Source organism: Sarcophilus harrisii, chromosome 1, assembly GCF_902635505.1.
Source record: "Sarcophilus harrisii chromosome 1, mSarHar1.11, whole genome shotgun sequence".
Lineage (NCBI taxonomy): Eukaryota > Metazoa > Chordata > Mammalia > Dasyuromorphia > Dasyuridae > Sarcophilus > Sarcophilus harrisii.
The window spans coordinates 242,669,111-242,696,392 of NC_045426.1; the positions used below are offsets into that span (position 1 = coordinate 242,669,111).

At 32.9% G+C, this 27,282-nt stretch overlaps 1 protein-coding gene across 2 annotated transcripts in view; it reads left to right on the forward strand.

Moving 5' to 3' along the window:
- The window catches only part of SNCAIP (synuclein alpha interacting protein), a 190,640-nt gene that overhangs the window by 132,698 nt on the left and 30,660 nt on the right, over window positions 1-27,282 (forward strand). For both annotated transcript variants that reach the window (XM_031939011.1, XM_031939018.1), the window contains exons 4-5: window positions 18,295-19,160; window positions 21,601-21,780. In XM_031939011.1, coding sequence (XP_031794871.1) covers window positions 18,295-19,160; window positions 21,601-21,780 — 1,046 coding nt within the window. The remainder of the gene's footprint in view (window positions 1-18,294; window positions 19,161-21,600; window positions 21,781-27,282) is intronic.

Sequence of the window (27,282 nt, forward strand, 5' to 3'; positions counted from 1 at the left end):
GTTCTTCCCCCTACCCCTCCAAAAATAATTATAATTTTTAGATAGTTATTATTTATAATGTCAAATAAAGATTTATTTATTTATTTTTAGTATTCTTACCATAAATGATGACTGCTTAATTCATTCTACCTTTTTTTTTTTTTTAACTTTTCTTTTGTTTGAAAATGTAAACTTTCCTCTAAGGATTGCTTTGGTTCCATGCCAACATTTTAGTTATGTTATGTCATTGTCATTTCTTTCCCTGATAAAATTATTTTTTAATAGGATGATATTTTTGTTTTCCATTTAAAATCTGAATTTTTTTCTTCACATTCATCTTATTAGTAATTAACTTTTATCATGTTGTGATCTGAAAAGACAATTTTTAAAGAAATATATGTTAATATATTTGTTTGTCTATATTTGTCCATTAGTTTTAAATGCCCTAAAATAATGTCAGTTTTTGTAAAGGTACAATGCAAAGTGGAAAAATAAGATTTTCATTCAGTAATTCTTAGACATCTTTTTTTTGGTAAAATTTCAGTCAGGTAATTAAGTTCTTTTAAAAAGTAAAGCAGATGCACAGTAAACTCACCAATTAATTAACTTAGGTATTTTTAAAAGTGTTTTAGTAATATCATATAACAGAAAATAATTTAATAGTTTATCACAGTCCTATAAAAATAGCATTGAAAACATTAAACTTTAAAGTGATCTGAAGCTGACAAAGACAAATAAGGGCAACAGAAAGAGTAGATTTTAAAAAACTATATTGGTAGAAGTAATGGTCAGAAAATGGATAAAACCATTGCTTAGGGTCAATGGGATAATGATAACTGGCAGCAGAGAAGATAGGTTGCTCAATTTTTATTTTATTATTTTCCCACTGGAAATGAAAGAACAAAAATGGCTAACAGGACTTTGATATTCATGTAAAGAGATAGTAAGAGAACATCTAGGGGTTCTTGGTGAATTCAAATCATCTGATTCAAATAAATTATGTCTTATACTGAAAGAATAGGCAAATATGATTGTTGAACTACTGTCATTCTTATATATGAAAACATGTAGAAAATGAACGGTATTTACAATATCAGAGAGGGCAAATGTACTAATTTTCAAAAAAAAAAAAAAAGGAAGAAAATAGTGTCTGCATATTATAAGCCTATCAATTTGACTTTGATTCCTTGGATACTCTAAAGGGATTATTATGGAAGAGCATCTACAGTATGAAATCCCAATTAAATAGAGATGGCATGGCTTCATCAAGAACAAATCATATGAGACCAAACTTATTTCCTTTTCATGCAGAGTTATTAAACTGATAAATAAGAAAAATATAGTAGGTCTTATTTAAAACAGTAAAAACAGTATTTCATGAAGGATCTGATATTGGAAATCTAAGAGTTTTTGGTAATACAATAATACAATTAGATGGATTCAGAACTGATCAGATGACCAGGGTAATTTTTAACAATAATAATAGCTAATAATAGCTAGAGTTCATAAGGACCTTTTGCAAAGTAACTTGAAAATCTTATCTCGTTTTTTATGTCACAACAGCCCTAAGAAGAAATCTGAGTCTGAGATGGCCCAGAATCACATAGCTGGTATCTAGGGTAAGGTTTGAACTCAGATTTCTCAGATTCATAAGTTCAGCACTCTATATGCTGTGTTGTCTAACTGTCTAATGGTTAGTTGCCAACATTTCAGATAGGGTCCTCTAAGAGATCTATGATTAAAACCATGATGTTTAGCCTTTTAATCTTGGATAAAAACATAGCTGACATGTTCATCAATTTTGCAAATGATATAAATCCAGTAGGGATAGCCAACATATTAGATAATAAAGTCATTATGCAAAATGTTTAGATATATAGAATTGAATGTGTGTGTATGTGTTCATTGTTTATAATTCCTTTTAACAGTAATATACTTTACCTAATTATCTCTTTTAACCATGACCATTTATGGTATCAATCCAAGATTTTAGATTCAGTTAAGACATAATAGCTTCTATTACAATTCTTCATTTTAACTCTGTGTGAATCTTAATGTTTCAAGTCTGTTTCTTGTAAACAGTCTATTTTAGAGTTTTGTTTTGTGATCCATTCTGGCAGTCACCTCCATTTTATTGGAGATTTTTATTCTATTCATAATAATTATCATAATTATTAGACTAGATTTTCCCTCAATCATATTTTGCCATGTTTCTTTTCCCTTCATCCACAAGGAAAAATGAGCCAGAGACTGAAAGTCAATTAAATAAATGGTAGAATATATAATTCTAAAGATCTACATAGTTCTCTTCCCTCTTCCACTTTACCTCACCAAGATCCAGGCCACTAGGTATTGCTCTTTCTCACTGTCTTCATCTGACCTTTGTAATAATCATCATCTTGATGTAGAATGAAATTAGTAGAGTTAAAAGAACACTATATAATGATGGCAGCAATCATTTTGGGAAGACAACGTGCTTATCTAAAATTAATATATACATGCTATATAGAAAATTACTATGAGGTAGTTTGAGAAGAGAAAGTACTAACAGTGGTGAATGGAGCTAAGGAGTGAGTTGGGATCAAGAAATCCTCCATCTAGACAGTAGCATTTAAACTAAGTTTTAAAGGAAATCAGAGATTTCAAGAGGTAGAGTAAAGATGGAGTAAGGGAAACAGCCAGAATAAAATCATTAACACAAAAGAGGGAACAAAGTATAAAAGCATGGCTGGTTGATAAAATATGTATAGGGAAGTAATGAATAATCTTGTTAAGATAGAAAAGGGTCAATTTTTGAAGAACTTTAAATTACAAGCAGAGGAGTTTAGGTTCCATCTTAGAGGTTATAGGGAGCCACATAAGGGGTGAGGAAAGATATACAGTTAGATATTTGCTTTAGGAAGTGCCAATCACTTTGATGGCTATGTGGAAGCTGGATTGTGATAAGAGGCTAGAAGCAGGAGACCAATTAGGAGATGATTAAAGTCATGGGGACCCAAACTAGAATGATAGGTGGATGGGTGAAATGAAAAGTTGGATGTAATAAGGGTTGTTGAAATAGAAACCAGATATTGCAATATATTGGATATATGGGAACTTAAGTAATTGGAAAGATGGTGGTTCCCTCATTAGAAACAGGAAAGTTTGGCAAAAGGAGGCTTTGAGGAAAAGGTAATGACTTGTAGTTAAGATTTGTTGGGTTTGAAATGACTATGCAACATCCAGTTTGAAATCTCTCATAGACAGTTTATGATATAGACAATGAATCTGAGGGATTACAGTTGAATATGTCAGGAAATGGTTTCAAAATCATTCCCACCACATTAATTTATCACACCTAATATGTTTATCAGATATGAATATATCTTGTTTGAATCATTCAAACCATAGGTGTGGACAAAATCTATTTACCTTCATTAAGTAAATCAATCAGTCAAAGACTTTAAATGCAAAAAGTCTTTGAGAAAATTTGGTCATACCTGCCCAATCCAGTTCAGGGCTAAGATATTCTAGGGAGATAAAAGAGACTTAGAGCCTTTAGAAGAAACTGCTTAGGGAGATGGGGAAGAAGAAAGTTCCTCAACCTTAACTTCAGTGTAGGTCTCTCTGTCCCTAATTCCACCTTGACCAAAGGAGAATATTGCATGCTTAGAAGTATCTAAGGCTTTTTAATTTTCCATCAGTGTTCAAATAGACAGTTGATGACAAAGTAGAAGATAATAGAGCTTTGAACTGCTTCATCAAAGGGTCAGAATTAGGAAGAAAAATTATTAAGGCAGTAGTAATGCTTTGGTAAAGTATTGAGAAGTAAAGGAATTAGAGATTGTAGTAAGAACTAAGAATAAGTTTAGATATAAATCATGGGAAGAAATTAAATGATAGAAGATTGTTATTAGATAAAAGGATATGGATGTGATTATACCTTATATGAAACTGGAGTGGCAGTTGAGAACTGAAAAGTTATGGTATTTGAGAGAACACCAATGATTTTTTTAATTCTCCTAATAAAAGAACAAATATTGGAGTGAAGAGGGAGATTATGAATCAGGCACTGAATTACTGAGAAAAGAGGAAGAATGTTTTGAGAGTCGATAGATAACAGCCACTAAGATCTGAATTAGGTGATAAGTTTGATAGAGTGAACTTCAAAGGAGGTAAAACTACTGAGGGAATGAGGCACACACTACTAGGATTAATGAGTTTGAGAAGTTGGGTATTAAGGGTCCAACTCTCTCAGGTCAGAAATTGTGTCAGCCTGGGTTTGGATGGTACCAAGTCTTAGTAAAAGCCAGAATATAGAATGAGAGGAAGATGTCTAAAATTAACAAAGGCTTATTAAATTTAATTTGAGGGATCATAGTAAAAGGTAAGCAAATAAATGGAATGGGGCATTGAGGTTAAGGCTGAAGTGAATGGAGATGAGAAGGCACACAGTAGTTGATAGAGAAAGATTTTTGCTTTCTCACTGGGGGATTTAGTATCACAGGGATGGAAAAGTATTAGGGAGAGTAGAGGCATGAAGGAAGAACTCAGCTGATGAAGTCAGCTTAATAGAATGTTGAAGGTCTCTGTAATTACCCAGGTATGGGTTCTGTCAATAAAAAGTCATAATTATAAAAAAAAATTGGTTATCTTCTATTTTCATGTTAAGTATTCTTAAATGTTAGTACTCCCATGTTTTCTCTGATCTTATTTTTTTTAATTTTCTTCTTTTATTTTTTTTCTGCCTCTCCATTTTGCAATCCAATTCTACTATCTTCCTTTGTTATAGAGTCTTTGTCTTTTATTCTGAAATTGATTATCTTTTTTTTAAGTTCCCAATTTCTTTCTTAAGACCTTTAACTTCTATTTTTATTCCTTTGTTATTTTTACTTAATTCTTTGATTACTTTCCTGAACCAATATGAATAGTCATGAAGTTTCTTCTTTCTTCTTGAAGTGGCTTTAAGAAATTTAAATTTATTCATTTTCTCAAAAAATATTAACTCAATTACCTTTGTTTCTTCTCTTCATTCATTTTTATTGATATTTATCAATACCTCTTGTGAATATAATAATCTTGATGTTAATATCCTTTTTACAACAGCTTTTTCTCTTCTAAAGGTACAATATATTTGTGTTCCTTCCTAACTCTTACTTCCTATTCTCTATTTTTTCAGATTACCATTTTGGGGGAGGAAGATTGTGTCTCTCTCTCTCTAAAACTGATTTAATTTTATCTCTGGAATTATAGGTAAAGGATTGTGACAGTATTTAAAAATTTGGGGGGAAAATCTCCTGCATGATATTTTTTGGCAAAGTACTACTTTTTAAAATCCTTTGAATTTTAGTGTCTGCTCCATCTTTTTCTCATTCTTATTACTGTCTCTTTTTATTCATTTGTGGTACTATAAACTTGATAAGTGCTACACATGTTCCTCCTCAGTCTTGTCCCTTAAATTCTACTGTTTCACATTTGCCCCTTTTCCTCCCTCTCAAGTCATAGAGCTTCACAGGTCTCAGTCTATCCAAGAAGTGGAGCCCACATCTTTCATATATATACTTTTATGCCTTTCTTGAGTCTTATATTTGAAAGCCAACTTTTCTATTCACCTCTTGTCTTTTCATCAGTAATGTTTGAAAGTCCTCTATTCATTAAATAGCCATTCCCTCTCCCCCCCCCCAAATGATTATACACAATATACAGTTTTGCCAGGAAGGTGATTCTTGATTGTAATTCTAGCTCCTTTGCCCTCTGGAATACCATATTCTAAGTCCTCCAATCTTTTAACAAAGAAGCTGCTCAATTTTGTATTATTCTCACTATGGCATGATAATATTTCATTTTTTTCTTTCTGACTGCTTAGAATATTTTCCCCTTGACCTAGGATCTCTGGAATTTGGTTATAAAAGGAGCTATCATTTTGGGATCTCTTTCAGGAGGTGATTGATGATTTCTTTCAATTTCTCTTTTGCCTTTTGATTCTAGAATATCAGGGTAATTTTGTTACCCTGTTTTGTTTTCTGTTGTGATCAGATCATCAGCTGAAATTTTTTAAATAAAATTTTAGTAATTCTTAAATTAAAAAAAATATCTCCCATATACCTACTCCTTTTCTCTCTCTTGCTACCATTTTAGGATTTCCTCATCTGTTGGTCTCCAAATCTTTGGGAACAGAAAAAGAGAATACAAGTAGTGCTCACCAAGGCTTTCCTATTCATCAAAAACCTTGTTAAAGGAATTTTTAATGAATTTCAACCATAATCACCTTTTATCCTTCTCCTCTAACAGAACTAAAATAGGTAGCTGAGGTTGAGCACTCATCTTAGTCTTTCAAATTCTTGAATAAAGAGAAAATAGCATATGCTGGAGGAGTTCCAGGGAAGATTCACTTAGATTTTCTCTTTCCACAGATATGTTAATACAGATTTTTCTTTCCTACCACAAAAATTCCTGACCCCATTCCATGGATCAAGAGATAGTCAAAGTTATCTCCAATTTGAGGCTACTATCCAGCCCTCAGTCATAGGAACACTGAAGATAGTTATTTCCCCTGGGAATCTTTCTCTTCCTGTTGTTAGAAAAAGGTATAAGCCACTTATCACTTCCTTCAGACCTTGAAGTTTTTGCACTGAAGTCAATTTATGAAAGCTTTGGGAACCTGGAACCCACATTAAAACTTTTATTAATTTCTGCTACAGACTTAGGTGTTCAAATAGAAGGAAACATATAAGACTCAGAATAAAAGCATTCAGAAAATCTTAGATTCCCAATGCCATTCTTAGTGGATGCTAAAAAAAAAAGTCACTATATGCTCTGGTATGGAAATAGTATTTTGCTCCTACTTCTCTTTCTGCTTAGGATAGGAATTGAATTCTGTATAAAGCAATTGTTTTATTAGTGTTAAAAAACAAAATTTGCTTGATATAAATTAAATAAAGGAAACTTAGAAGACTATATTTTTTCTCTTTTGATTTCTCAAGCTAGTTTTCAAATATAGAAGCCCCAATTTCATATTAGGATGGCATTATAAGCAGATGTCAGCAAAGAATTGGCATTTTGGCAGTCAGCACTGGCATCGAGGCTTAAAAATAAACCTACACTTAAAGTAGCAAACTACACATTATCTGCATAAGAAAATGTTATTTTATCAGTCTCATGAGCCAAATAATTGTCCTCTGTCAGCAATTAACTTATAATTATAATTATAAACTTAGAGAAATCAGATTAAAGTCAAGGGTTCAGAAGAATGAGTTTCATTCTGGTTTGGGTCATATATGCACATGTATGACGTGCTTAATGTAGGACCTGTGTAGAAATCGGGCAGATTACAATGTGACACATATAATTATCTTAAATATCTGCCTTAACTTTTTATGTATCCTTTCAATGGTTTGCTAAATAATTACCTTGTCTTGTGAAGACTGGGTTCAAGTTTTGACTCTACTAAATAGGTTTAGGAGCTTTGGAAAATCTGAACTTCAATCTGGGTCATCTGCAAAGTGGAAGGAACAAATGTACTATCAATATCATATAGTTGTTTTATTTATTTAATAGCCTTTTATTTACAGGTTATATGTATGGGTAACTTTACAGCATTAACAATTGCCAAACCTCTTGTTCCAATTTTTCACCTCTTACCCCCCACCCCCTGCCCCAGATGGCAGGATGACCAGTAGATGTTAAATATATTAAAATATAAATTAGCTACACAATAAGTACACATGACCAAAACGTTATTTTGCTGTACAAAAAGAATCATACTCTGAAATATTGTACAATTAGCTTGTGAAGGAAATAAAAAATGCAGGTGGGCATAAATATAGGGATTGGGAATTCAATGTAATGGTTTTTAGTCATCTCCCAGAGTTCTTTCTCTGGGCGTAGCTGGTTCAGTTCATTACTGCTCCATGCTTGTGAAGGAAATCAAAAATGCAGGTGGGCATAAATATAGGGATTGGGAATTCAATGTAATGGTTTTTAGTCATCTCCCAGAGTTCTTTCTCTGGGCGTAGCTGGTTCAGTTCATTACTGCTCCATTGGAAATGATTTGGTTGATCTCATTGCTGAGGATACCCAGGTCCATCAGAACTGGTCATCATATAGTATTGTCCTGCTCATTTTACTCAGCATCAGTTTGTGTAAGTCTCTCCAGGCCTTTCTGAAATCATCCTGTTGGTCATTTCTTACAGAACAGTAATATTCCATAATCTTCATATACCACAATTTATTCAGCCATTCTCCAACTGATGGGCATCCACTCAGTTTCCAGTTTCTAGCCACTACAAAGAGGGCTACCACAAACATTCGTGCACATACAGGTCCCTTTCCCTTCTTTATGATCTCTTTGGGATATAAGCCCAGTAGTAACACTGCTGGATCAAAGGGTATGCACAGTTTGATAACTTTTTGAGCATAGTTCCAAACTACTCTCCAGAATGGTCATATATTTGTTTTAAAGATTAAATAAAATAGTTATAAAAACATATCACAAACTTTGTTATATTAGACTAATGTGAATGAAATCAGATATTTAATGTAGCATTCACTTCTAAGTCATCAAGTTTTTAAATATGCTGAATAATCACATGTTGAGTGAATATTTGCATATTATCTTTAATTTGCATATATATTTTTCCCAGACCAATGCTTCTAAGCCAGATTCAAAATAAATCCCTGTCATGTTCTGGGGTTTAGAAGCATGGTGTCCCCTATGATCTGGAAAATCCATGTAAAATGTTTTGACCCTCCCTTTATACCATAGAAGTCAGAATTTTTTTCCCTTTTTCTTTTATGGGGTGTCTACATTACCTTATTGTAAAATTTGGATTAAGTATATATATGCGCATATATATAATAGGCTATATTATATAATATTATATGTAGTGCATTTCTGAGTTTCTAAACTGTTTTAATGTTGTCTGCTAGTCTTCTTATGCTTTCTGCAGTTTCTGCAAAACTCCCCCAAAATTCCTATTTAATTTCTTTTGCTGACCTCTAACATATTAAAACTGCAGTGGGGAAAATTGTGGTGTGGAAAGGATAAGTGTACATAGTTATACCCTGTAAATAAATTGTATCAAAACAAGAGAGTTGTTGTATCTTAGACCTAATTGAATATTTACTGTCTTTAATTTCAAGAATGTAAGAGATATAAATTATCTGAAATAGTGGGTTTTGGAACTTGATGGGAAAGGAAGGACACAAGAAGGAAAAGTTTAACTCATTATGAATAAAACTTTTGAAATATTAAAAATATTCAAAAAGAATAGAGATTCAGACATTACTTATTGAACAGATTCACTTAAGTCATTATGTTAATCAATATTTATTAATTTTTAATGTGCAAAATATTATTCTGAACACCATAGGAGACTACAGGAAAAAAGATGCAGTTCCTTTCCTCAATGACCTTTGATTACTCAAGTATACAATCTTATTTTCCAACAAATTTGTGACAGTTTGATTAATGTTTTTTTAATTAATTTGGGATTTGTTAGAAAAAAATTTCTAGAAGACTGATAGTGGTTAATTATTTCTCTATTTCTGTATATTCTAAAAACAATTAACTACTATTTGAGAACAGAAGTTAAGCTTTCTGAAAATTTATCTTGAATTACACTTAAAAGTTGATTATCAATTTGTTCTATCGTTTCCTACTTTAAAAGAAAGTGTTAGAGTTTGGAGAATTTATTTTTGTTGGGTTAAGTTGCATATGTACAGAAACAACAAATCTGAGCACCTTAAGAATAATGGAGCCAAGAACAGTCTATTTTGATAACAGTAGCTTCTGGCTGTTGTTATTGGGGATTTTCTTCAAATCAAAGGTAGAAAGGGAGAAAAGAACACATTTCATTTTCAGCTTCAGACAGAATAGTAGATTTGTGAATAAAGAGAATGACAACAAAATCAAAATGTTGATGCTTCTTTTGCAATGTCTAGACCCTTATGTAGAAGGAATTATTTTCATAAGGCACAGACAGAATCCATTTCCACATAGAGTTCTTAATGGTTCCTGTCAGAACAAAATAGCTAGGAAACATATGGTATCCATTTCCCTGTATCACTTGGAAAAAATTTCACATGTAAATAAAACCAACATAAAAGTGTAGCCCTTTGAACTCAGGATCTTATACAATACATAAATATATTGGTACAATGTGCTCTTTGTGTTGACCCACTGAGTTACGAGTTTTTAATTTTTTTTATTACTTTCTGTGATACACATTTTCAGGATTTTCCAGAGTCATTAAGTAGTTGGAAGTGTTTGTTACAAATCTTTAGGTCAAAATATGTACATTAGCAATGTTTGTGAATATTATTTTCACTTACAGAAAATATAATTTTGTTGTTTTTCAGTTGTGTCTTCTCTTCATGGCCCTGATTAGGATTTTCTTGACAAAGATGATGAAATATTTTGCCATTTCCTTCTCAAGATCATTTTTCAGGTGACAAAACGGAAGCAAAAATAATCTAGCCACTTACTTGTCCATAGTCATGCAGTTAGTGAATGTCTGAGGCCAGATTTGAACTCAAGAAGATGAGTTTTCCTGATTCCAGACCTGGCACTCTATTCACCAGGCCACCTATTTAGGATATATAAATAGTCCATAGTCTTTGAATGCTATGAATTAGATTATGTCATTATGAGAGATAGCATGAAATAGTGAAAACACAGTAGACTTAAATTTAGGAGACCTGGAGATAGATTGCAGCTTTGCTGCTTACTATGTGTATGTGCTGAGGAAAGCCTGTTAATTTATTTCTCTGTGCCTTTTTGGTCTCTTCTTCTGGATATTTTCTTTTCTCTGATTTTTCATGGTTCTACTTCCTCCTAATTTTCCTTCTTTTCTAACATTCCTTTTCAGTGTCTTTTGCTGACTCATCCATATCATTCTTGCTAATTCTGAATTTACCCTAAGGTTCTTCCTTGAACTCTCTTCTCTTCTTTCTCTACACCCTTTCACTCAGTGTATCCCATGGGCTGAATTTTTATTTCAGCAGGTGACTCTCAGATCTATATAACCAACCCTAAAATCTTTCCTCAGTTCTAATCCCACATCACAAACTATTTATCAGACTTTCTGAAGAGAAAGCCTTACAGACATCTCAATCAGTATGTCTAAAATCCAGCTAATTATCTTTTAATTTTTTATTTATTGTAAATTGTTTTTTAAATGTATATAATGAATTCAAAGTGCTACTTTTCAAAATTATCTTGCTTCTTTGTGTTTCCCTCTGAAATCCTTTTATTCTCCTCTCTGTAATTTAAATATGTTTCAATAATGTATTTAATTTCCACTCTTTTCTGGGCAACATTATACTTACCCCCCCCCAAAATCCAAGTCCCCCTCTCCATCAAAAAGGAAAAAATACAATCAATGAAAAAAAATGCTAAGTGAAGTCAAACAAATCTTTTTTCTAGTTAAAAATTGTATCTCATTCTATACTTTGAATCTATAACTAGAGCTCATTAGTCAAGTGGCAGTGGATAAAGTAGATGACCTGGATTCAGGATGACCTAAATTCAAATTCTGAGTCATATATTACCTGCGTGACCTATTGAAAAGTCTCTTAACTTCTCTCAGCCTCAGTTTCCTCATCTGTAGGATGGGGATAATAACAGTAACTACATTTCAAAGTTGTCATAAGGATCAAATAAAATAACTTATGTAAAATACTATGCAAACTTTAAAATGATATACAAGTCATAGTTATTATTATTATCATTAATCCCCCCAAAATACTCCACTTCTACATTTTTATTTCTTTCAAGGAAAATTCTTCTAATTTCCCTGATTTGCAACCTTATCATCCTTGACTTTTTATTCCTCAAATTCTATAAGCAATCATTAGTCAATTATATCATTTCTTAATTCCACAAAATCTTTCTTATATTTCCCCTTCTCACTTTTCACACATCCACCATCTTAGTTCAGGTTCTCATCATCTGATATATTGGAATGATCTCTAACTAGTTTCTCTATTTCAAATCTCTCCCCACTTCAATTCAGTTTTCACATGGTTGCTAAAATTATTTTCCTTTAAAATTTTTTCTTTTTTCTTTTTATTATTTAACATATTTATACATAATAAATACGTTATATATAATTTTATTATTTAATAAACATCAGCAGACATAACCATATCAGTATAAAAAAGAAAAAAGCAAAAAAGGGTCATAAAGCTGTTTATCATGTTCACTTTAATTTCCCCCCCAACTAATTAAAACTTTTAAAAAATTCAGATTTGACATAGTAATTTCAACACTGCCATGTGCGAAAATGTCCCTTTTTGACCTCTTCTTTTTAAATAATTCATTGATGATTTTTTCTTTATTTTCTTCCTTTTCTTTTGAATATCACTATCACTCCTAAATTTCCTCATTCTCCCCAAAAACAGAAATATGAAAGTTCCTCCTTGCAAAAATTAATCATTTGTGTATACAAAATTAATTAAATTAAAATTAAATTAATAATTTGTGTATAAAAAATAAATTTTTCCTTTGTGTCTGAAAAGGTATGTCTCATTTTATACTTCTAGTCCATCTTTTCTGTGAGAAGTAAAAGCATAAGTCAGTATGAGTCTCCCAGAGTTGTAATCAGTCAATAATTTTTAATTGTATAATGTTCTTGTTCCCAATTTCCTTTTGCATGAGGTCATATAAATCCACCTAAGTTTCTCTGAATTTCTAAAATGCAAATAATTCTATTTCATTCATATTTTGTAATTTCTTAAGGCATTTTCCAATTGATTAGCATTCTCTTTGTTTCCAAGTCTTTGATACAAGAAAAGTGCTGCTATAAATATTTTCCTACACATAAATCTTTTCCCTTTATCTTTGACCCCTTTGAGGAAAATATCTAGTAGTGAAATTTCAGGGTGATTTCAGCTATATAGTTCCAAATTGTCTTTCAGATTGTCTTGATCACTTCATAGTATATTAATGTTCCTGTCCTCCCACAGCTCTTTCAACGGTCACTCATTTTTTTTCTATCTTTGTCAATGTGTTTGGTAAGAAGTACAATCTCAAAATGTGTTTGGTAAGAAGTACAACCTCAAAGTTGTCTCAATTTGTATTTCTCTTATAGTTAGTAATTTGGAGCATTTTCTTCATAGGATTGTTGATAGCTTGCCTTTCTTCTCTTGAGAACTCCCTGTTCATTCTTCATTGAGGGAATAGCTATCATGCCATTATTTGTATCAGTTACTTAAATATTTTGGATATGAGACCTTTATTGGAGAGATTTCCTACAATAATTTCTCCCCATTAACTCTTAATTATTTCTTTTCTAATTCTAACAGTATTGACTTTATCCAGAAACATTTTAACTTTATATAATCAAAATAGTGTTTTTGATCACCTATGATCCCATCACTTGAGAACTCTTTTCCTATGCATAATTGTGAAATTTATCTCTAATTGTTTATGATATGAAATTTTATTTGTAGATGTATTCATTTTGCATTTGTTGTAATACATAGTGTGAGATACTGGGCTAATCTAAATTTTCCAGATTGTTTTTAGTTTTCCTGGCATATGTTGTTTAATAAATATTCCTTACTTCAGTATAATTGGAGTTCTTGGGCTTATAGAATAATATCCTGCTATATTTAATAACTTCTAGGTCTTGTGTACCTTATTTATTCCTCTGATCAATTTTGCTGGGTTTGGAGGTGGCACTTAGGATAAAAATATAGAGACAAAAACTTTGTAAGGTATAGTTCTATAGGAAATTCTTAAATGAGGATGTTCTTTCTACCAATACAGATTGGCATCTTCTCTGCAGTTTAAAATCTTAGTTACTTAGAGAGCTAAGTGACTTGTCAAGGCTCACATAGTCAGCATCTTCCAGAGACAGGAATGGAAACCAGGTTTTCCCAGATCTTAGGCTAGCTCTCCATTCATTGAATTGGTATACATTTTTAATATAGTACAATAATTTTGATTATTACTGCTTTGAAGTATGATTAGTAAGAGGTAACTTTTTGGGGGACCCTTTAGTGATCACCTTTTGTAATTATGTCTCTTGAGATTTTGAATTATATGTTCTTTCAAATTAAGGTTGCTATTTTTTTTTCCAGTTTGGGAAAGTAACCATATCTGACACTTAATAAATACTTGACTTGATTTGACTTGATGATGTAATTATTATTGCACCAAATCTGCAAATTAATTTATGTAGTATCATAATATGTATTTTATAGGCATGGCTCCATCATAAGCAATTAAAAAGATTACTGCTTCGTAGTAGAGTTTGCAGTATGATCTTACTAGACTTCTCTTTTTTCCCCTATCATTTCCCTCCTGCTTCTTGAATATTTTTTTCTCTCCAGGATTTTGTTAAATTACAAATGGTTCAGAAGTAAATTAGTAAAATAAGTAACGGCAACAATTGTAGAAAAATGTTTTCCTTAGAATAGATAAATAGAAGATTTGATAGATAATCAAGTTAATAGATAAAAAGAAGAGCGCTATAGGACATCAGCTTGAGGGGATAGAAGGATTTGATGAAAAAATTTTTAAAGGATATGAAAAAATTTATAAAGGATATGGGAAGACTTGGGCATTTTGTAGGTAAAGCAATAAAGATAGGAAGAATTTGAAGAGACAGTAAACACATTTAAAAAATACTATTTCCAAGAGGTAAATCCAGAAAAAAGGTAAGTTAACACCACATTTATAAGTATATCCTCAGCAGTGACTTGGATTTTAGAACTCTGACAGAAGCTGAAATAAATGAAACAAAGGATAAAAAGTGAAATTATAACTGAAATAATAGTTCTGGAAGGAAGAACTAAGAGAATTAAATACCTGAGATAAGAAGGTAGAAGATATTACAAAAATGATCATTCAATTCCACTTGTTTATATTCTGATTTTCAGTAACAATGCTTGTTAGTTCTGTATATACAGAGTAGATATAAGTAATCCAAAAAAAGGAGACATTAGTATCTGGGGGAATTGGAAAAGGTCTCCTGTAGAAGATGCAATTTGTGCTGTCCTGAAGGAAGCTGCAGAAACTAGCAGATCGAGATCAAGAAGCAAAGCATTACAAGCATGAGGGACAGGCAATACAAATACCCTGAGATGAGAGATGAAGTGTCTTATCAGAAGAGTCTCGATTAGGACAGCATAGTTTAATTATACAATTCATGGAGGTAAATAACATATGAGATAATCAGAAATGTAAAAAGAGGCTGTATTCTGAAGAGCTTTTCATGTTGGAAGATTTAGATTTGATTTTGGAAGCTAGCAGGATTTAGTGAGCAGCAAATGTCATGGTCAGATCTACCATTAGAAAAATCACCTTGGCGATAGAATGGAGAATATATTGCAGTGAGGAGATATTTGAGGTAGGGGGCCAGTTAATAATATTTTAGTTGGGAGATGATGAGGACCTTATTAGGATTGTTGCTATATGAATAGAGGGAAGGCAATGTATATGAGAAATGTAAAGACAGAAATGACAAGATTTGGAAATGAAATAAGAATGTGAAGGTTTCAAGCTTAGGTGACAGGGAAGATTATGGTGCTATCAATAGTAAAAAGGAAGTTTAAAGGGGAAGATCTGAGAGGATTCAAAACTTAATGAATTTTGTTTGGGACATGTTTAGATTGAGCTACACAGACATTATATACTTTGGGATGTCCAAGAGGCATTTGGAGATGTGTGAATATAACACAACTGAGAGACTGGATCTTTCTGTATATATTTGTGGATCATCTGTAGAGTGATGGTAATTGAGTCCAAGGGAACCAGTGAGACTACCAAATGAAAAAAAGTATAGGGCAAAAACAAAAGACTTATGAATTCTTATCAATACAGTGATTACTCATGACTCCAGAAGACAAATATAAATAGCATGCTTCCAATTTCTTGATAGAGAGATAATGGACTATCCATTTAGAATAAGACATATATTTTGAGACATGGTCAATGTGTGAATTTATTTTATTTTTCTCTTATCTGTTAGAATGGAAGATGCTGCAAAAGAAAAGAAAAAATGTTTCCATGAAACAATTAAAACTTGTACAGAAGAGAAAAAAAAAGATGCTCAGAAGGAGCTACAGAAAAGCAGAACAGCCTTGACACTAATATGTCAAATGTATCATATACCTTTTAAAAATAAAAAAAACGGAATTTCAGTTTCAAAAGCAATCCATTTTTTGATCTTTTTATATGGGAATGTTCAAGTTGTTGATGTTTATCATTTGGAATAACATAATTAAAATCCTGAAAATAAAGGAATTCTCATTATATATCAGTTAGTGAAGTTGAAGAGGTCCAAGGACAGGATAGTACTGTGCTGTGAATCTTTTCCTCATGATTTTTCCCTCCTACCACAATAGTCCAGGCCTCCTCTAAACCATTCCTAGAATCTTAATATGAACTAGAATGAGACTAAAAAATTCAATCAGTTAATGAACATTTATTTAATGACTATATACCAAAGACTGAATTAATTCACAATCCTTGTCTGGGCTTCAGAAATTTTCTTCATTTTTAATGGATAAAAAAAATATCCAAAAGGTCACCCATTCCACTCTTACTAGTTTAGAAAATGCATAAGAATTTGCATGACAATACTTACCCATAGATTGAAGCCATCTGTATCTGAGAGCCTACTCAGAACTGAGCCCACACTCTCTCTTCTCTTCACACTTTATTATAAGTTTTTAAATACTAGCCCAAAGTTACATAGAATCACATGTTTGGAATGGACTATGAAAGTTCATTTATTAAATTATTACCTCTAAGAAAACTGCACCTTAACTAGGCTTGGAAAGAACACGGAAAAACTAAACCAAACCTAAGTCACAACCTATCTTTCTCTTCATGATTTTTATCTTCCAGTAACGCTTCCAAAGGACTGGTTGGTACCTTACTCTTACAAGGGCTTAGGATTTAAATCTAAAGAGCTTGTCATATTCTCTCTTGTTTGGGAACTGTATGTAGTAGCCAATATGTAACCATGTCTCTGGGAGAGTTGTGAACTTTTTGTCCAACTGAGTTTCAAATAGCTAAGAAGTGGTAACAATGAAAGCTTTATTTCTTATGCTTTTATTTCACTAAGTTATTTGTCCCTTGTTAGTCCCATCTCCATTTATTTCACTCCTTATTCCACTTGATTCACCTAATAACCCAAAACATCTAGTGCAAAGGAAAAGAAAAGGAAATCGTTCCCAAAAAAGGGGCATTGCCATGAGAAAGGCCAACAGGGAAAAGCATGAGAAGAGCTCACTCCTCATTATCCCTACTTCCATGTATGGGGCAAGGACTCAGATATTTTTAATAGCTGTGTATTTCAATCTCAATTCATGAGTTACTCAAGTTGTCACAAACTTATATAAAGTTACAAGTTACAAACTTATATAAAGTTTTAGATAAAGGACTGATGTGATACTAATAGGAGACTGTTCCATCATTCATGGGACAAGACAGCAGAGCAGTTTGACCACAGAATTTGGGGTGTTATCTGTGATACATGTTAAGGAATAAGGAATATACCTCTATTTTACAGCAAGCCAAGTGACTGAAGAGGAAGCAATTCCCAATTTCCAACTTGAGTCTTGACATATATGCATAATAGTGGTGGTGCTATCTAGTCAAACTCTTTTTTGCCAACTCACGTGCATGATCATATATTTGGAGTTGGGAAGAATCTTAGAAGCTGTCTAAGTCAGCTACCTCTATATTTCCCAGCAGAAGCAAGTGAAGTCCAAAAAAATAAAATAACAATTAGGTCACACATGTGTCAGACATGAGATTTGAACTTAGATCATCTGAGTCCACAACAATTGTACTTTTTACTGTATCATTCTATCATTTAAATATTGCTTTCAAAATATTATGATTTCTTTAAGAGTGTCCTGTTTTCTCAAATTAGATTATATACTTCAGGACTACAAAAGACCACATCTTCTAATTCTATCATGTATTCTTCTTCTTCCAATACTTGGAATAATAGCCTTCCACCCAGTGTGAATATATAATAAACTATTGGAAATGATTTAATACAACTCTTCAAAATAGATAACCAACTAACCCATTTTTAAAATCTCTCTATTCACAAAATCCCTCTTCTCCTTGTCTCTTAGTGATTTGGTTCATGATTTTGTGTGTGTGTGTGTGTGTGTGTGTGAGAGAGAGAGAGAGAGAGAGAGAGAGAGAGAGAGAGAGAGAGAGAGAGAGAGAGGAGAGAGAGAGAGAAAGAGGAGAGAGAGAGAGAGAGAGAGAGAGAGAGAGAGAGAGAGAGAGAGAGAGACTAGAATACCAAAGTAACAAAAACAAGATTTTGTGTTCCTCCTAATAATCCTCTTTTAATATTTTAGTTTCTAGTTCTAATTGGAACTGTGGAGTCTCAACTCTTATTGCAAATGCACAAAAGCCAACAGGAATCGCAGATGTATACAGTAAGTTTCGTCCTGTGAAGAGAGTTTCCCCTTTGAAACACCATCCAGAAACCCTTGAGAACAATGAAAGTGATGATCAAAAGAATGAGAAGGTGGAGTACCAGAAAGGAGGAGCTTTTGATCAACCACCTCCAACTGAAGAACTGTGCCCTGGAGAGGGAGAAGCCCTTAAAAGTAAAAACCTTGAGCCCAGTGTTTTATTGGGAGAGCTGGAGCATTATGACCTCGATATGGATGAGATTCTGGATGTGCCCTACATTAAGTCAAGCCAACAGCTTGCATCTTTTACCAAGGCAGCTACAGAAAAGAGAATTTTGGGTATATGTTCAACTGTCAATGGCCTCTCTGGCAAGAACAGCTCCACAGGAAATTCTGAGAGCTTAACAGCTAGCATGACACCCTTTTGTGTCTTGTCCCCAGTAAAAAGCTCTCACTTGAAAAAAGCTCAATCTCTTATTCTTGATCAGCACAAGCTTTCTACTGAAGATTCAGAGTTGTCCCCATCTCTGGTTACATGCAACTCAGTCCATGAACCTGAAGCCCAGAGCAAGGGCTTCCTTAACAAGGCATTTGCTGATCCCAACATACTAAAAGTTGAGAACATTGTACCAGGCGGCAGCCAGCTCAGGACTTTACACCTGCAATCCTCAGTCACAGAGCCCAAACTGGATGAACAGAGTAGCCATGGGAACTGGAATTCAGGAAACCCAGAAGAAAGGAGCGAGGACATGAAAAAAATTAAGAGCATCTTGAACATTGTTAAAGAAGGACAGATATCTCTCTTGGTAAGTGTTCCTTTTTAACATATATAAATAGATTACAAATTATGTTTAGTGGGGTAATTTCATTAGCAGTAAAGTAATAAACATATTTTGATTTTTGTTTTCATCTTGCAGTTTTAATTCAGAGACTTGGGTTGTTCAGTTTTCAAAATAAGTGGTTTGAGGTGGACAGATAAAATAAACTGCACCCAGTTTATTTTATTTATATATAATTACACTATTCAACTGAATCCAAGCAAAATGCATGTTTTTTTCTGAAAATGCCCACAGTATTTTCAAAAAAATTAAAACTTGAATCTTTGCCTTTCAAAATGTGAGCAATTCACTCATTTGGTTAATGGTGTCTCATTCTGATGACAGACCCACTTAGAGGATGAAGTATTCCAAAGTGTTGATACTAAAATATTCATTAAACATTCTTAAGACGTTCCCTCTTTCTCCCTGCCCAAAGATTATTTACACCTTCACTTAAATGAAATTTTTCTTTAGTTCCCAGTTACTAGAAACTAGAGAAAAATACTTCCAAAATGATTTAAGATAACCTTGTGATTAAAAAGATCTAAAATGAAATACCCCATATCAGAATGCCATATTCTCTACTGGCTTCCAGATTAGAGTTAAATTTGAAACAAGAACAGTTGTAAATTGCTTTTAACAATATGATGTTATAGAAATTATATTTAAAGACATCAGTATGTATACTGATAGTGTTTTTCTATTTAATATTTCTATTTAATAAGCTTTTAGTGTCACTCTCAGTAATATGAGCTTTATCCATTATCAAAAATTATATTTTACACATGGTTTATATAAAAACATAATTATTTGAATGTAATTATATTGGGAGATGTAAAAGAAGACATATTAAGTAATAGAAATACCATTGGATCTTAGATAGATCAGAGACTTGATAATTCTGTTACTTATTGGAAATGTAAGCCTGGATGAATCATCTAACTTCTCAGTGTTTTAGTTATCTCATCTGTGAAATGGGAATAATAATACCTGCCTCATTTATTTCACAGAATTGTTATGAGGATCATAAATATTTGGCAAAACATTTGAAAATAAGGTGCTATATAAATATTTGATATTATTATGTAATTGAGTAAATAAAATATGGGCTTGCACCCCTAAAAACTTCTTTTTTCATCCCTTTTTCTTTTTGTCTATTTCTTCCATTCTCTTTCCCCCTTCTCCATGTTCCAAATCGTTGTATCAGCTTCTTTTCCCCTGTTCGTGATAGCTGTAATAAATCAAGATATGGGGAACATAGTTGTACTTAGATAAAGAGACATGACCACAGACACTTGAATAACTAGAACAGGGATTAATTAATGCCTCTTGAACTACCTCTAATAACTAAATTAGTAGTATATCTGTACCAAAAATCATTGTAAACAGTATGAATGGCCAAGACTACAACTTCCTTAGGAGTTCATGTTTTAAAGCAGGGATTTTATATAAAAAATTTCCACCCAATTACATGGGAAGATAACTTTTAGCATTCATTTTTTAAAAAAATTTCAGGTTTCAAATTGTCTCTTCCTCCCCCATATCCATCTTTCTTGAGATAGTACATAATTTTATCAAGGTTGCACATGTTCAATCATGTAAAACATAATACTTTATTAGTCATGTTGTGAAAAAAGAGACTCAAGGGGGGATATGAAAAAAATACAGAAAGTGAAAAATAATATGTTTTGATCTGTATTCAGACTCCCTCGGTTTTTCCTCTGGAGGTGTATAGCATTTTTCATCATGAGTCTTTTGGAATTGTCTTGAGTCATTATGTTGCTGAGAATAACTAAATAATTCATGGTTGATCATTATACAATATTGCTGTTATTTTGTACAATGTTCTAGTTCTGCTCACTTCCCTTTGCATCAGTTCACATAATTCTTTCCAGGTTTTTCTGAAATCAACTCACTCATCATTTCTTATAACAGTAATATTCCACTACAATCACATATGCCTTGTTCATCCATTCTCCAATTGATGGATTTCCAATTCTTTGTCAACATAAAAATAGTAAGGCAAGGCTTCTTAACCCCAATAGATTTGTGGATGAATTTCAAGGGATCCATTATCTTGAATGTGGAAAAAATTGCATCTTTATTTTCATAACCTCTAATTGAAATTTAGCATTTCCTCAAGTGACTTAGAAAAAAACAAAACAAATTCTGGAAAGAGATCATAGATTTCATCAGCCTGCCAGTGAGATCCATCCCACAAAGAAGACTAAGAATCCTTGTTCTAAAATGTTTGATGAATTAAATGGAACTAATCTATTTAATAAGCTTTTTAATAACTTGTGGGCAAGTTGTAGAACATTACAAGAACTATCTCTCTGCTACTACTCTTTTTACATAACCCTCCTTGGGGGACCAACAGCTCATTCTAACCATTTGGATAATTTTTCTTCCTTTTCTGTTTGCATAGCCACACCTAGCTGCAGACAACCTGGATAAAATTCATGATGAAAACGGGAACAATCTGTTGCATATTGCAGCCTCCCAAGGACATGCAGAATGTTTGCAACACCTTACTTCTTTGATGGGAGAAGACTGCTTAAATGAGAGAAACAATGACAAGCTAACACCTGCTGGACTAGCAATAAAGGTATGTCTGTACCAAGAGCTCTGGACTTGCTCATAACTGATGTTGATAGAACTCAGGTTTTTGTTTGAAGAATTCCAATGTTTCAGGGAATAATCAGGATTTGCTGGGCAATCACTAATAAGCCCCTCCCTATTTAGCCAGACAGTTCCTTGGACAACAGATACAGCCTGTATCTAAGAACCCAATGTCATCTTCACCAAATGATGAGGAATCAAAAAGTATTAGAGCACAAAGAGCAAAGAATAAATGCCATATTTTTCTGGATGTGCTATTTTTTGTAAACCAAAAAACCAATAATTACACATACATGTTTAATTTAAATTTAACACATGTTTTTTCTGAAGATGAAAAACTTTGATGACAAAAAATAAAGTATCTCTGAATCGAAAGTAACATGACATAAAACAAAGCAAAACAAAAATCCTTTCACAGAAACTCATTTAATTACTTTTCTCTAAGTGAATATTTATAAATTCTTTTTCTCTTTTCAAAAGAAATCTCATTTGGAAATATGATCTATATTTGGATAGATGTGGTAATATTTATATAATATTAGAACTTTTGATCTTTACAATGAACTATTTTTGTGAATTTTTTATTTAAGGTTCAAGTTCATATCAGTTAATCAATAAAAAAGAAAATGATCCAGTCTACTTGTTTTAATTCATACTTGCCTCAGTTTAAATCTTAATATTTTGAGGTCTATATGAAACAATGTCTCCTTTGTTCCTCTGTTGATTTTTTAAAGTATATTCTTAAAAGATGACAGCATTTTAATGCTTCAGAGAATCAAATGACTTCTTAATGGACCATATCTGATGTTTAAATGTCCTGAGTATCAAGTGTTGTTGAGAGTATTAGTATAGGGCATTTGCAGAGCACAGCATGCACTTTGTCAGAAACTACACAAATTAATGTCAACAGGGGAGAATTTAAAACTTCAGGAGAATCTGCTTCAAGAAAACAGCCCTATAGTGCCTCAGTTACAAGGTCAACTCTTTAATCAGTCAGTCATTAAACATTAAGTGCTTACTATGTGCCAGGCATTCTGCTAAACAATGGAAATACAAACGAAAGGAGGGAAGAAAAAGGGAAGGGAGAAAAACTGATCTGGACTCACCTTGTTCAGGGTGGAAGAACAAGGTCTACTCACCATTCAGATTTAGCTCATAGATATTAGAGCCGATTCATTCTTCCTTAGGCCACCTGCTGCTGTCCCCCGACTCCTTTCCTGAAGGCTCACCATATTAATGCGAAACTTAGTGCAAACAACTTATAGACTTAGTCTATTCTAACTCAGAATTCCCAAACCCAGAAAGATCCATCATCCTGAAAGCAGGAATTACAAGCAGATCCTACACTTCAGCACTCTCTCTGTGTCTCTGTCTCTTTCTTTGTCTCTGTCTCTTTGTGCCTCCCTCTTGTTTTGTCTCTCCCTTTATTCCTGTCTGTTTCTCTCTCTCTCTCTCTCTCTCTCTCTCTCTCTCTCTCTCTCTCCCTCTCTCTCCCTCCTTCCCTCCCTCCCTCCCATCCTTCCTCTCTTTCTTCTCTTTCCTCTCTCTCTGTTTGTGTCCCTCTCAGTATATCTTTAGTAAATCTGGATTTCCATATATATATATTGTATTTCAAATTGAGGTACAACTATCTTTTTTGATAAAAAAAATTATTTAAAAATATCATAAAGACCATTTTTTTCTCTTCAATAAAAAGTGTGCTGTTCTTGGAGTTCTAATTGAATGCTAAAAATGTATAAGATGTTTTTGCTTTGATTCTGAGTTCTTTATAAATGAAATATGATTTATACGTTATATTCATAATGAAAAAGAAAGTTAAATGTGAAAACTCAATTCCAATTTACATAATTTTATTTTCTTTACTACAAACTATTCCAAAAATATCTTGATTTTGTGAGCTTTTATGCCTCTATTAAATAATGGATATTTTTCATTACTGAAAGTAAGTGAATGGGTGAAATTTTTCTAGTAGGTATAAATCTGCAGAATGATAGTCCTTTGACTTTCCTTGGAATATGAAGATACAAAACAATATTTGTCAATGAATAATAATATTTTTTTTCTATTTGATCCTTAAAAATAGATACTCAGAGGTCAATTGACTTGCAAAAGATTGTCCACGTAGTAGAAGAATTCACATTTGAAGTCAGATTTTCTGCCTCCATGTACTCTATATATAGCATGATATTTTTTTACAAGACCATTGTCATTAAGTAGCTAGATGATGATGAGCAAATCAATCCTCTTTTCTGGAACTCAGTGACTCCATATGTAAAATAAGGAATTGATTCAAATCTTACTATCACAGGAACACAGATTTAGAGCTAGAAGGAACCTTATGAACCATTGAATTAATTTAATCCTGTCATTTTACAGATGAAGTATCAAAAACTAAAGGAAAACTAGTTAGTAAGTGGCCAGAGACAAGTTTCTCTAAAGCCTTTTTACTTCTAAAATCTATGATTCTGTGATCACTTTGTATGAAAGTACACTCACTAAACTGAAACGGTAAACTTACATAGGAAGAATCTCCTTTTCTTCAATTCTCCAAACTTCAATTAAATCATCTATTAAATGGGGGTGCTACCCACACTTTCTGCTACACCAGCATTATTTTAAGGAAGATGTTGTGTAAACCTGAAAAAAATGATAGAAATATGAATTATTATTGCTTACTATGAAGTAGGGAAGGATAGCAAATGAGGGAAAGTGAAGTAACTTAGGAGAAAAGAAGCTGTATCCATGATTCTCTCCCCATAAATTTTTAGGCCTAGTGGATAAAGAGATAGTTCATAATTAACCTGGCTTGTCTTTATTATTAAATATGAGAAAGCTTATAATGAGTTATGAGTAGATCATTTCTCTGTGGAATTGATATGTCAATGTGTTATTAATATGTGGATTCTTGGAAGGCAGAGAGAAGGCAAGGAGTCACCTGGGTTCTCACTAAAATTCTTCTGAGATCTTAAAGGAGCAAAAGGGACCCACATGTGCAAAAATGTTTGTGGCAGCCCTTTTTGTAGTGGCAAGAAATTGGAAACTGAGTGTTTGCCCATCAGTTAAGAGAGTGAATGAATAAGTTATGGTATATGAATGTTATGGAATAATATTGTTCTATAAGAAACAATCAGCAGGATGATTTCAGAAAGGGCTGGAAAGACTTATATGAACTGATACTGAGTGAAATGAGCAGAAGCAGAAGATCATTACACATGGCAACAAGTAGACTATACAATGATCAATTCTGATGAACATGGCTCTTTTCAACAATAAGATGATTGAGACCAGTTGCAATGATCTTGTGATAAAGAGATCCATCCACACTCAGAGAGAGGAATGTGAGAACTGAATGTGGATCACAACATAGCATGTTCACTCTTTTTGTTATTGTTTGCTTGCTTGCATTTTATTTTCTTTCTCATTTTTTCCTTTTTGATTTGATTTTTCTTGTGCAGCAAAATAACTGTGGAAATAGATGAATATTTTGGATTTAACATATATTTTTTACCATGTTTAACATAAATTGGATTACTTGCTATATAGGGAAGGGGAAAGGGGGAAATAGAACACAAGGTTTTGCAAGGGTTAATGTTGAAAAAGAATCCATTCATACTTTTGAAAATTAAAAAGCTTTAATAAGTTAAAAAACTGTTCTGAACACCTTTAAATAATGCCATAAAACAATTCTTGAAGTGTCAGAGCCATCAAAAGAACAGGGTGAAATAATTTTTCCAGTCAAAAACAAATAGTCAGCAGAGGGTAAGAGTGTATTGCACCTGGATAAGAGGGCAACACAGTCCAGGACAAGCTAGACCAGGGCAGACCTGAGCCTAGCAAACCAGGAACAGGTTTTAGGAGCCACTGAATTAGCAGTAGCAATGGCTGCTCTCAGAGCTCTCAGTCCACAGAAAGTTGGGGGTCAGTGGAAAAAATCAAATAGCTGATCAGGAGATTATAGAGGTATTTTTGCTGGCAACTGTTGCTCTGCTCATACTCAGGACTAGGTCACTATTCTGGGTGCCAGACCCAAGGAGAGTAGGAGTATTATTACACCAGGCTTGCAGCTTCACTGGAGCAGAAACCCTCATCACAGCTCCAGGGCAGAAAGGTGTGCTTGTGGTCACTCACAGACCAGAACATAGGCCAAGAGAGTAGTAAACACATCTCTTGTTAAATCATACCACCTTGGAAGAACTGGACACTTACAGGTACCTAAGCTTCACAAAACCCCCGAAGCTTGGGACAGTGCACCCTTCACCCTGGAAGCAGAGTCCTCCATTAAGAAAGTTAAACGTCAAGAAAAACTGGAAAAATTAGCAAACAACAGAAAAAAAAATTCTGACCATAGGAAGTTACTATTGTGACAAGAAAAATCAAGATACACACTCAGAAGGTAACAAAGTCAAAGCTCCAGCATCCAAAGCTTCCAAGAAAAATATGAATTGATCTCAGCTCATAGAAGAGCTCAAAAAAAGATTTTGAAAATCAAATAAGAGAGGTAGAAGAAAAATTGGGAAGAGAAATGAGTGATACAAGAAAATTTTGAAAGAAGAATCAGCAGCTTGGTAAAGGAAACACTGTAATTATAAGCTTTGATATTAACATAAATCTTATAAGTCTAAATTTTAAGCTTTTTGAAAGGACCTTTTCTTGATTTTCCTTTGTAATCATCATGTATGTACTGTGTTTCCAAAACTTTGATAGGTTGAAAGGGGAAGTTTTTTTTCTTTCCTAAGTAAAAATGACTTGATAAATGGAATAGTTCTTATGTTTGTTTATTATTTCTAGAATTATGTAGCCTTAGGTCTTTCAGACTTATTGCCTGAGACTAAGAAACTCATTACTCTTGATCAGTCTCAGCCAAATGAATACTCTTTAAAAGATACTCATTCATCAAAGAGTGGACTTTGATATCTTTTAAATACTCCACTATGTCCTTTGCCAGATTCTCCTAATTTAGCACCTTGTTTTATTCTTAGTTTCCAGATGGTGAGTTTTTTTCCCCTCATAATTAACAAGGCTCTGCTGGGAAAATTACACAAACTTTACACAAAAGATTTAGAAGCTAATCAGATGATCTGAGGTAGCTGAAAGGAAGTAGAATTAATTAGGACACAAAATTAAAAGCTTTGGGAAAAAGATATAGGAAATTAGCATATGATAGTTATCTCGTTCATTGTGTCCTTGCCAAAGAAAGAAAGTTTTAATCTAAGTTTGTGCAATTCTATCAAGAGTTATAAAAAAAAGAGAAATCTACTTTCCAGGTTCACAAGAAGTGCAGTATTAGATGCCTGCTGAATACAATTTAGGACTGTAGAAATCAGTCTGAGTATCTGTTTTTAAAAAGCAAAAAATACAAAGAATAGTGCAATACATACATTCATTCATTGATCTACCCATTCACTTATTGATCCAGAAAAAGTGATGTGGTGAAAACAGACTCTAGCATTTATTTCTACTAATATCACTAATTTGCCATGTGTCTCTG